Source organism: Primulina tabacum, chromosome 18, assembly GCF_025594145.1.
Source record: "Primulina tabacum isolate GXHZ01 chromosome 18, ASM2559414v2, whole genome shotgun sequence".
Classification (NCBI taxonomy): domain Eukaryota; kingdom Viridiplantae; phylum Streptophyta; class Magnoliopsida; order Lamiales; family Gesneriaceae; genus Primulina; species Primulina tabacum.
In genome coordinates, this window is record NC_134567.1 from 24,114,738 (window position 1) to 24,127,481 (window position 12,744).

Genomic DNA, 12,744 nt, shown 5'->3' on the forward strand with positions numbered 1-12,744 from the left:
TTAGTGTAAACCAATTACCAATGGATGAACACATTTAGAATAAATCCTTTGACATGATAGCTAGATGGCCAATAAATAAATTAGAGACATAAAAAAATTATATTTAAGAAATAATGAAAAAAGTTGTAATAATTTGATGAAATATGGGAATTGGCGCAAAAAGTTTCATCCTAAAAGATGAGGCAATGATGCCTCAAAACTAACCCCCAAGACCACACATGCCAGTTTCTTTGATTGGGAAGTGGAAGACTTGGATTCTTACTTTGGAATTCTGCCAGTGTTTGTTAAAGAGTCAGGTAATTATATATTTCATTTTAATGTCATAATTTTCTTTCAATCTGTGTTTTCGATGTGCCAAAAAAGTTGATGAAACATACAATTAAACCATTCCCCAGTAACATCATTCTTGATAGCTTCAGTCGCTAGATAATGAGTTGCTTTGTTCGACTCTCTTCTCGCATGTCGAAGTGATATAAAATCTCGATTTAAAAAATGAGACTAGTAATGATTTATTGTTAGCTTATTGTTCCTCAAAAGCACAACTTAATTTGCCAGAAGTGGAACATTCCATTACTTTGATGGAGATAGGTTCTGAAGTGGGAAATATAATTGTGGCCTTCATGATTCAACAGATAGAGGGGATCCGTACACTTGGTGTAATGAACGACAAGGTGATGAGATCATGTTGGCCCGTGTAGATCGATATGATAGTAATTTGCACTCACGTTTTCTAGCGGCCGAGGCTGAGAACTTAGCTTATTTTGGATCAGATCATGACTAGTTTCATTTATAATGAATCCATATCCCTTCCCAAAAATGAGAAAATTTCCAAGGATTTACATTTGAACACGAATGACTTTTGGAGAAGGATTTCTCTTATCTTTTCATACGGAGTTGGGAATAAAGCAGGGGTAAACCTAGTCTTCCAACTTCTATTTCTCAGTGTAGTGGTGTTCTCAAATCTTGGGCTGGAACTCGGTTTGATCAAATGGATGGGAAAATCAATGATCTTTGCAAGGAGTTGGACCCAATTACGAGTTCTAATGTGATTAAAAATAACTTGTCTCGCTTTGAGGACGTAGAGAAACAAATTGAAAAATTATCAGAACAATCGTAACACCAGATTTTTCTACACAACTGCCTCTCATCGTCGAAGAACAAATAATATCAAGGGGCGAATGGAGAATGGTGCACTGATATCCGAAGTATGGCAGACATTACCAAAGAATATTTTGGTAAATATGTTTTAATCTTCGAAGTCTTTTAAGGATTTGCGGGCAATCAGCCTTTACAATATATGTTATAAAATCGTGTCTCACACAATCACTAATTGCTTTATACCAACACTAGATTAGATCATGGATTCTTTTCAAAATGCATTGTTAAAGTTCAAATCATATGTTAAAATGATAGATTTTATTGTGTGAAGCTCACATTCACATCGTATTCATAATTTCTTACGGTCACCCAATAGCAAAACCTTGTTATGATACAATGTGACCTAACTTCCCTATGCTTTCTGATCCCGTGAAACTAGCGAAGGATACTCCCTGTAATTTCTAACAAAAGCTGATGTGGCTTGAACCGCATCTTTTCAAACTGGTGATCTCAATCTTTTCGAACTTCATCACCATTCAGATATATATCAGCGTGATCAAGATCATCTACGCTCAATTATGTACATCAGCTTCGAGGCCTCAAAAACTTTGTTATGTGCTATAGAGAGATGTATATTGAGTCAGTTTTCATTATAGGTCGGTATGAATCCTTTGGCATGTTGGCTTTCCATTTCCAGAGTCATCAAGGATTTTTGTCTGTAATATCTGTTTCTTTTCGCCGCAAGAGCTATGAAAAGAATTTCAAGAATAAACAAGTTTGTATGTGATAACAAGTGAAATAAGGTTAACAAACTGCTAGTTGTAAGAAGAATTTTGCTAAGAACCATAAAAATTAGTTTATTCGGGAAGAAATAAGGTTAACAAACTGCTAGCTGTAAGAAGAATTTTGCTAAGAACCAAAAAAATTAGTTTATTCGGGAACTTACACATTAGTTCATGCGGAAACCCAAATTCATATTCATTTCGCCGCCTACTGATGCAGCAGTATATACCAAGAACCAATGTCGAAAAAACCACCAGACATGACAGAGCTATACCAACTTTTGCACCAGTAGACAAGCCATTATTCCCCCAAATCAGCGAACAATTCGGTAGAGAGGGTACACCACATAATTCTTTGTTACCATAAAGGCTGTAAAATAAAATTATGGTTTACTAAATAAACTCAAGAATAATAGTGAACATGTAAGTTTAATAGGAATGAACAAATATGGGAATTGGTTCAAGTATAACATGTCATGACATACTCTATAGTTCCACCACGAAGCCCAATCGAGTAAAGTGCTTCCGGAACTTGTCCCTCCAACAAATTACCATTCAAGAACCTGAGCACAAACAGAACGCTTACTGAGACAGAAGAGAAACTAAATTTGCGTTCTCGTGTGTGTTGCGCATTTATGTTAGTCCTTTGTTCATGAGAAGCTCGCAACTTACACAAGCTGCAAGCTGGCTGAAGTTAGACTATCAGGTATGTAGCCAGTCAATTTGTTATTTGATAAATCCCTGCAATAAAGATGTCAACAAAACATAAATGATGAAATCAGACCTTGTTCTCCATATTTGCTTCAATAAATTATTTAATTTGGGGGCTAAAATATCGTAATAAGATAAATTATTTAAAACAGTGTCGATAAGCTGGCATAGCAAAATGAAAAATAAATTCTTACAACTTCACAAGAGACTTTTGACCCAATCCCGAGGGTATACTACCTCCCAAAGAATTGGAACTCAAATTCCTGCACATAAAAATATTTTTCCAGATATTGATTTATGAACAGAAAACCAAAGTGCTGCAGCATGGATTCTGTCAAGTATTGCTTAGAAGATTTCTTGAGCAGAAAGAGTAGCTATCTGACAACACAAATTCGGCAAAATGAATACTCAATACGTTACATGAAGGTTCGGATATTTTCAAGGAAGAATTAGATATATGCTCCATTTTTTTTACCGTCCCAGCATCAATGATGAGACTTCTGTTCTGGTTTCATTATTCAAACCCATCAAAATTCAAAAGATGGAGATAGAATATCGAATATTTCTCATAGCCCATCGAAAGTCCACTACTGTCGATACATGCAGAAGGCAGCTTTCATATGCAGTTGATTAGCAGAATAACTAATTTAAAGAATCTCAATTAGTTACTACTTTCTATCTGAGCAGCAATTCACAAAGAACAATGATATACGAAATTAATGGTTGATACTTACAGGCTTACCAAGCTTGTCAAAAGATTGATTTGTTCACTAATATATCCCTTCAAGCCTTGGCTCCCAAGATCTCTGTGAACGAGATAAAATAAAACATAAGAAATACTTATCCACTCCAATGGAGTACCGCGACTAACATGCAATGAACTTGCAATCCGCTTTCATGATGAAGAAATTTCAGAAGACTCACAATAAAAGATGCCTTAAATGGCAATCATGAACTTTCAAACGACATGTAAAGGGTTAACCAGATGCCTTTGTTCGATGATGGTATTACAAATAAATTGCCCTTGGAAAGCCATTTCAGGTTATAATACTTAGTTTCAAACACAAATCACAATCTATTTTCAGAAAAAGAAATTCCAGCCACCAGTTCCAATTCAGAGTCTCAAACTTCGTTTGATGATGGTATTACAAATGAAACGGCCCTTGGAAAGCCATTTCCAGTTATAATACTTAGTCTCAAACACAAATCACGATCTATTTTCATAAGGAAAAAAAAATCCAGCCACCAGTTCCAACTCAGAGTCTCAAACTAAGTTAATCAAGATTATGCAAAAGAAAAATACTAGCTTTCAAACTACACCACAACTTTTTACATATTTTGTTCTAAATTTTAATACAATAGAAACTTTCAAAAAGTGGATGAGCACTTACATTTGGGAGACAACAAGGGTAGATTCATCTTTAGTGGGATGACAGGTAACACCCTCCCAAGCATCCCAAGAGGTAGGGGCACAAGGGTCTCCATTCCACCCCATTCTATCTGGGATACGAAGCGATTCCTTCAGTGCTCTCATCGCAATAACTGCAAATGGTTTGGCAAAAACAATTACAAAGGTTTGTTCACAGATTGTGTTCTGAATTCTAAATAGAGCCACAAGCTACTCACAACATGCCTTAATTACCGAAGATAGCCGGTTCAACACAAAAATGAATTCCTTTATGGAAAAAAAAAATCATACAAGAATGAGATTACGTACCATAGACTCAACAATTCTAGAATTGACAACTAAAATTTTACAAAATCCCATTATCTTCAACAGTCCAACATTTCTAAGCGAATAGCAGGAACAAAAATTTGATCTTTCCCTTTTTCACATCCAAACACAATGCAGAGAAATATAATCACAATCCCGAAAAACATCAAACAATTATACGGAACACGTACCCTGATCAGCAACTGTTTTGAGATCTAGTGGCACGATCGCATAATTCTCGAGCCCACAAATGATCGGTGCCCCAACCACCGATTCCAACCTCACACTCAAAGTAGTACTACTCAAATTCTTGACTACATGACTCCAATCATATGCAGCGAATCCCCCCACTTTCTTATACACATCCACCCTACTTATATTTTCTCCATTCACTATCACATCAAACACCCTCTGTCCAGCTTTATTTACACTCACATCTATCTCAGCAAAATGGAACCATAACAAGTAATCGAGCTTCGCATCAACTGGCAAGTCATACTCCAACACGCCACCGCCGTTTCCTAAAGCCGTTATTGCGGTCTGGTAAAGCTTCTCCGGGAAATAATTTGGGCTTTGTTCGACATTAATTACGTTTTGAATAGCCGAAATTGCTTTGATTGTTGCTCCATTAGTAATGGATACGGATGGTAGCCGGAATTCAGCATCAGACTGCCATGACCGGCCGAAGAAATCTGTATCATTGCTGAATCCGGGTCCCCATTGATCCGACCCAGATGAAAACCTGCCGTAATTAACCAGGATGTAATTGCTTGAATTTTTCGCGTAATCGAAAGCGTACGCGTTGGTGTCAATTTGAATCAATTCCAAAGACCCAATAACAGGAGAATCAGTAGCAATACTATAAAAGCAAAGATCAACATCCGGGTCGTCAAGATATAAAAACAGATCCGAATAAGCTCCGGAGCGCGAAACCGATTCCGGCCAAGGCGAACGCCACGAAAAGACTAAAGTACCCTCAACAGAGACGTCAAAAGACGGCGAGTGAGACTTCCCATCGAAGTTGTCGTAAACAGTGAACGTACGGAGCAAGTATCGGCCGGAGCCGGCAGAGATGGGGATGGAGTAGCAGTTCTTCTTACCAGAAGATATGGGAAAGTAGCGGAGAGTCTTCTCTTGCTGGTGGAGGAAGTGTAGAGGCTCCGACACGACCGAGGTGGCGCCGCCGGAGTAGAAGCGGTCGAAGACCCACGTCGTGTGGAAAGCATCTGTGGAATTCACGAGGCCGCCGCAGTCAATGTGTAGACTGTAGTCTGCTAAAAAAAAGTGACAAAGTCGTGAGAGTTAGCTGATCAGTTACCAAGTAAATGAATTGAAGCATGAAAAGGGAAGTTAAAGCTAGATACAGATAGTATATGTATAGGTTGGCCAAAACTCACTGAAGGGAGGAGAGGATAGAGAAAGACAAGGAAAGAGAAAGAAGAAGAGGAGAGGGAGAAGGGACATTGTAGGTCTCCGTGGAGCTGTTCGTTTAACGTTTCTTGTCTGGACATCACATGAATGAAGAAAACAAGAGAGAGCGTTTTGTGAGTTACAGTAGAAAATGTAAACAGAATGAATAAGACAGAAAATGATTGGGAATTATGTAAATTATACGCACATATAAATTAAAAATGGGTCTCTGCTCCACTGTCAATGGATTTAAGATTCAAAATCCGTGGCTTCCATGGTAGCGGCCAGTTTGTAAAGTTTGAGACGACCTGAATTGATTTTTTTCGGTGTTATATGATCGATTTTTCTATTAATAATGTTTTGACTGAAATATTGTAAAAATATATTCTAAGGGTCGATGTTTGTTGTCTACTTTTTTAGATATCTATCTACTCATACGCATCTCTCAATTTATCTTCTCGTCATATGGCAAAAATTTATGTGAGACGATCTCATGAGTAGTATTTTGTAAGACGGATTTCTTATTTGGGTCATCTATGAAAAAGTATTACTTTTTAAGCTAAAAATATTACTTTTTATTGTGAATATCGGTAGGTTTGACTCATATTACAGAAAGAGCCCACTTGCAAAGAGTTCATATTAATTAGGGTAGTTGGGATTTCAATTTAAATATGAAACGTACCCTAAAATTCACTCTATTATGGCGTTGATCATTAAATTCCGTATAATTGTATTTAACTATTACGGTTTTTGTCCGGGAATCAACTGCATAAATTATACTAGCTAGCACCAAGTGTATATCTCTAAACTAAATTCCAGAATTTATGAATTTCAAAAAAAAAAAAAAAGAAGAAGAATTTATGAGTATCTCTCGCCTCAACAACCTTATTTATGACCAACGATTTTGGAATTCTGGAACATTCAAATTTATCGTCAAATCACTTATTTTTTAGGTACTCTATAACAATTTGCTTATGCCTTTTCGAGAAGGTTTTCGAACATCACTAAACCTTCCCGACATTTTTTATACGTGGTTGTTGCACATATACTTCATCAGGGTATGACGACGTTGTAAGAATGATGTAAATCTCACAAAGAAATTTATATTGAAAGAAGTCATATTTTGGATTGACGTGATCTGTCTGAAATGGATGAGCCGGGTAAGGAGCTCCAACGGATCAAATCAACAATTTATAGTGTTTGAGAATTTTGAGTGAAGATAATGGCCTGGACAACACCTGTAAATAAGAAAGTAACTCGTGAATGGGCGCCGGAAGGGTGTCCGGCGTGGCCACTCCGATGCTTAAGTCAGCAGAGTTTTCAAGTAAACACAAGCAATATTTGAGAGAAAATATGTGTAATGCTTGAGAGTTGAAAAGTTTCAGAATGTTTAAATGACATTAATACCTGATATTTATAGTAAAAAATGGGGTAAGTACCTCGATTCTCGTGCCACCTACTACTAAGTATGGCAAGTTGGCTGCCCATACTTATAGCTTCTGATGGCTTCTAGGACACTCCAAGCCCAAGTTGTTCTGACAGATTAGACTGTCTGTATCAATCACACTCGAGTGTGGTGCAATTCTCGAGGTGTCCCGGGTAATAGATTGCTCGGGTATTTGTATGAGAACCTGGGCTATGATCACTGCCCGGGAAGAGGAGAAGTGCCCGGTTAGCAAAGTACCCGATTGACTGCGTGAGAGCCCGGGCTTTTAATTGAACACCCAGGAAGAGACGTAGTGCTCGGGCTCTCGAGGATTTTATCCGGGTCATTCGGATCCTTATGGGGTATCATGGATAATTCGACGAACAATTATATCATGACTTTAAAAAACATATACAATAGAATATTGAGCGGTAACTGCAAAAGTAAATGTTATCTAGTGAGAAATGCAAGTCCAAATCCGAGGTGGGAGGATGGATTTAAGGGAGGTGTCTTTCACATAATTGATTGTTAATATGTCACAGCTCCCAACTCCATCCCAACTCCATCATTATGCTGCATAAACTTCACATGGGTATACTTAAAAAAAAAATCGATTCAATAATTCCTTGTTATTACCAATCTACTCATTTGATAGAACATTTATCTTTATTTTGTGTGATTTAATAAGATTGTTGATTTAATAGATAATTAAAGAACATAGTCGAGCTGAATTCAAAAAAGATATTAATTATTAATGGGTACGTATGTTTCTGAATTGCAAAATTGTTGATGAGAGTTCTACCGAATTTTGTCTAATCGAAACTGTTTGATTAAAGGATAACTGATAGAACAATTTACCTCGTTAGATCAGTTAGTCTAAACAATGGACATTCCCTGAACATTTGCTCATCATTCAGGAAGAGCAAAGACAAGCTGATAATTGGATAAGATATCGCGTAACAGTTTTTTCAGTATGTTGAATGTCAGATTCTATGCACACTACCGAAGTGTACTATATATATCAGAAAAGACGATGACAAGAGACAACGATGTCTCTATTTGTAATGGATTTTCATATTCAAAAAGACGACTGTTGTAAGTGATGCCTATTAATAGATTAGTCATGCATGCTTAAGACCCTTATTTTTCTCACTTCAATAATTCTATCTGTCTAAAAATAGTTCTTCGATTTCTAAGCATTTTTCGATAGTCCAATTGATCATAACAAGCACATGATGATATGTTATAATCTGATCATTAAGGATAAATTTTTGCTTAGAATTTTTTTTCAGAAATATTTGTAATTGAGAGTAAGAAGTGAGAAATTTTAAGAATTTCAGTTAGATAGTGTGACAAGACCTTATGAAATGAGCAATTTTAAGATGTTGTAATTGTCAAAGTCTTTTAGTGAAATCCTTCTGCAAGGAAAAATTGACGACGTATGAGTGTCGAAGTCTCCGAACATCTAAAACAAACTTGTGTCATTTTTTTTTTCATTTACTCTAGTTTAGCTTCATACTCGATAGCCCAACTTTTCATACACTTCAGCCATTTTGTGATCAACCTCTGTCAATGAGCCTCCTTCTGCGCTGTCTCCGACTGTCGGCTTATTGATACCCACCCAATAAGAATTACATTTCAGCATTTCTGATTCAACCGAAATATTTTGAAAATTTTCTTAGATTATTTATTCATTCATCCTCTAAATCAATCTCCGATCTTAAAATCATATTTAATTTGATTTCCAACAATTTTTTAATCCAAGTAAAAAATTCATCAAAAAGGGTCAAATAGGAAATTTCTTTCTAAAATCTATATTTCTTATAACTTTCTTAATTTGTGTGAAATACATATAAACCTAAATAAATGAGACGGGTTTATATTTTTAAGGAAATCTTTGTTATTTTTGCAATGAGCAAAAAAAAAAAAAATTGATGCCATGACAAATAACTCTTTTTTTTCTCCTCTAAAATTTTATTGTTGGGGTATAATTAAAGTAGCCAAGTGAAGGAATGATAGCTCAATACTTCCAGTCTCAACAATGCCATGGCACATGATTGAACTTATAAAAAAATATAGTAGGAGGATGTTTGTAGCATGAAACTCATGCAAAGACACAGCCAGTGAGGGCTGGTATAGCAAACCAGTAAATATATTACTCTTCTAGGTTGAAATTTTTTAGACTTATCAGTTAGTCCATTATTAGCTATAATGGAGTCAATTTAATTGGGATCAGATCTAAATATTACCCCTTATTTGAGAGATCAACCTTGGGAGTAATCACATTTTACATTGTTCACTCAGCTCGTAGTCTATTTTATTATCAGAAAATGAGACATGCCATCGATATACAATGTGTTAAAGTGAAATAATTCTCTCTTTTAGGTGATCGATAGAAACATGACGCTTAATCGCTTATGTTGTTGTATAGTATAAAACTTTGAGTTGCAATGTTATCATTATTTATAGTTTCACAAAACTCATATAAAACTATCTCACGGGTCTCCTAGCTACTTGACATGATTCATGAAAAATATATTATTAATTTTTATGCTAAAACTATTATTTTTCGCTTCAAATATCGATCAGGTCGACCTGAACGACTAAATTCATCTCACATAATTTATGTTTAACTTTTTCGATAGACATCTCTTTCATTATTTCAATTCCCAAACACTAATCTGGTCTTAACTATGCCTAATAAAAAATTGTAAATTTGAAAATATGTCAAATGGGAGGGTCTCTCAAATATATTAATCACTTAAATTTACAATTTATTGTGAAATTTATTATAAACTCATGACGCTAACTTCACCTAATATTATAATATTCCGGAGCTATCGAAATGACCTATGTTACGCACAATATTTGATTTGCGGATGTGTCAGGTGCAAAAATGCACCAATTTGTCTAAAAAAATGAAAATATAACTTCTAGGAATCACGACGATTACGAACACTAAATTTGACCGTCCGTTATAGTCTCCTAAACAAATACAACATCAAAACGAAAGAAAAGACAATAGAACTTGATGAAATAAACTTCCAACATGATATATATCAATAAATCAGTAGAAAATTATAAAAACATGAAAAATATAACAAAATAGTGCTAGAATATGTACGAGGATACTAAAATATGACCAGAACAGCATGAAAAAGCTTGACTAAATCTATGAGAATTCTGCAGAGAGTTGCCTGATTTTTTGCAATGTGTCTTGTCTATGGCGCGCAAATTTCCTTTCCGTGGCGCACATTGCACGCTGCACAGTTGCAAACGATTGAAAGTTCAAGATTATCCACGGCGCACATGTGCACGCTGTTAATACTATTATTCACAGCGTGCATATGTACGCCGTTAATACAATAATCTGCAGCGTGCAATGTACGCCGTTAATATTCGTAGAACATCTAAAATTAACGACGGTTTTTGAAAAAACCGTCGCAATTCGACGTCAGTTTTTGAAACAACTGTCGCTAATTGGCGAAGGTAATAAACCGTGGCAGTGAATTAGCGACGGCTTGAAATCCATCACTAATTTAGTGACGATATTTAAATTTAGCGACGGTTACAAAACAAAAACCGTCGCTAATTTTTTCGTTAAAATAAAAAAAATTACTTTTATAATTTAATAAATTTTTAAAAAAACTACAATATGACTATGATAACAGTACTCATAATCTTAACTAACACTTAAAAAATTAAACAAAAATTGAAACAAAAAATTATACCCTAAATCGAAACTAAAATCGTATAAGATAGAAAAATTTTAAGTGTTGCGAAGTGGTGTGGAGGAAAATGGGAAGAAAATCGGATAGTTATAGACAATTTGCGACTATTAGCGATGGTTTTTAATTAAACCGTCGCTTATTGTAACCGTCGCTAATAGCGACTGGTTTTTATTGAAGCGACGGTTTATAATAAACCGTCGCTAATTTAAAAATTGCAGCTCATTTTCCGCAGCGTGATAATTGTATGCCGTGAATAATAATACTGACGGCGTGCGATTAATGTACGACGTTAATGTCTAGACACGATTTTTTTTAAAATGATTTACTTTTAACAGCGCACATAAACATGCATGCTGTTAATAATACTATTAACGGCGTGCCTTTATTGTGCACTGCGAAAATTGCATAGGTTATTAACAGCTCACATATAACTGCACGTTGTCGTTTATATAATTTATTAACAGGACACATAAATGCATGTTGTTATTTCTGTCAACTGCAACAATATTAACAGCGCACATATGGGTGCACGCCGTTAAAAGTAATATTCATAGCGTGCTTTTAATGCACTCTGTTGATGACGTGCTGCGAAAAATCATTTTTCTGATACTGTATATATATGTATGTATATATATATGTATGGCAAAAACTTGTGTGAGACAGTCTCACGGGTCGTATTTTGTGAGACAGATCTCTTATTTGGGTCATTCATGAAAAATATTACTTTTTATGTTAATAGTATTACTTTTTATTGTGAATATCGGTAGGGTTGACCCGTCTCACAGATAAAAATTCGTGAGACTGTCTCACAAGATACCTACTCTATGTGTGTGTATATATATGTCTGTGTGTGGGTATGGGGTTCCTTACTATATTTTGCGACTCAATGATGGGAAATGTTACTTAATCAGTTGGCATTTAGATTCAGAGACTTTAACGGTGTATTTTTTGTTGTTTTGATTTCCATAAACCTATATATTAAATTCATTATATCAATTTAGCACCAAAATTAGAATAAAGGAGCTCAAAATATTCTTTTTTGAATTTTTATTTATTTGGTTTGAAATACATTTCTCAACCTAATCATTCATTTCATTTTAAATCTACCGATTTAAAGTACTGTAATTTGAAGCCTCCTTTTACATTCAAAACCCCCGATCATATTCCAAAAAAAAAAAAAAACAAATCCAAATGCAGCCTAATATTATTTTTTCATAATATGTAATATTTTTTCCGGATGCGATTATAATCTTTTTTATTAATGTTATTAGATCCGAAATTGCAAACTCGGACGATTTTGTTAAATTTTTTATATCATTAAAAAACGATGAAATTATAATGTTTTTAAGAAAGTATTATTATTTTAGTAGATTTTATGTGAGTTGATCTCACATATTTGTATATATAATAATTGACTAATATGATTAAATAAATATTAAAACAAATTTCCCACCTGTTGTCGGTTATATGGGGGAAATACGGGATGTGAGAACCTGAAATTCCAGCAGCAGCAGTCAGATTTAGCATAAGCTAAAAATTCCAGCAGCAACTTAGATTTCAGAAGATGGTATTTTCCAGCAGACAAAATCCAGCAGACAGAATCCAGCAGCAGAAGAGTTCAGTAGCGAGATACAAGCAGATAGCTACTGGTTCTGCTCAAGACTTGTAACTGAAGCATTTAACATGGAATAAAGGTTGTTAATGGCAGATTATGATCATTAATTAGAAGGCTAACAGTCAGATTTTGGCATATAAATAGCACCCTCAATCCCTGAAATTGATGTTACCAAAATCTTGAGTTATCACTTGAAATTAGAGCTAAGAGAGTGCATTTTTCGAAGCTGTAAAATTCAGTAGCGAGACAAGCAAATT

At 35.1% G+C, this 12,744-nt stretch overlaps 1 protein-coding gene across 5 annotated transcripts; it reads right to left on the minus strand.

Moving 5' to 3' along the window:
* Positions 1–1,399: 1,399 nt before the first annotated feature.
* Positions 1,400–5,982, minus strand: LOC142532762 (receptor-like protein 4). 5 transcript variants are annotated; one of them, XM_075639197.1, is made up of 10 exons: positions 5,703–5,982; positions 5,406–5,579; positions 4,497–5,270; positions 3,983–4,133; positions 3,326–3,397; positions 2,786–2,854; positions 2,553–2,621; positions 2,366–2,443; positions 1,981–2,250; positions 1,400–1,910 (listed from the first exon to the last, which is right to left on the minus strand). In XM_075639197.1, the coding sequence occupies exons 1-10, from the start codon at positions 5,767–5,769 to the stop codon at positions 1,739–1,741; spliced, it is 1,896 nt and encodes a 631-aa protein (XP_075495312.1). In that variant the 5' UTR covers positions 5,770–5,982; the 3' UTR covers positions 1,400–1,738. The 5 variants fall into 5 exon arrangements, with proteins under 5 accessions (XP_075495312.1, XP_075495308.1, XP_075495309.1 ...); XM_075639193.1 differs by having other exon boundaries at positions 4,497–5,579; positions 5,703–5,981; XM_075639194.1 differs by having other exon boundaries at positions 4,497–5,576; positions 5,703–5,980.
* Positions 5,983–12,744: the final 6,762 nt, after the last annotated feature.

What these genes read in the sequence shown, in the direction of transcription:
- LOC142532762 (XM_075639193.1), bottom strand. Translation starts at nt 5,769, where the DNA reads ATGTCCCTTCTCCCTCTCCTCTTCTTCTTTCTCTTTCCTTGTCTTTCT. An exon ending in TCTATCCTCTCCTCCCTTCA is followed by an intron (nt 5,580 to 5,702) that starts GTGAGTTTTGGC and finishes ACTTTTTTTTAG; the next exon opens with CAGACTACAGTCTACACATT. An exon ending in CAAAACAGTTGCTGATCAGG is followed by an intron (nt 4,134 to 4,496) that starts GTACGTGTTCCG and finishes AACCATTTGCAG; the next exon opens with TTATTGCGATGAGAGCACTG.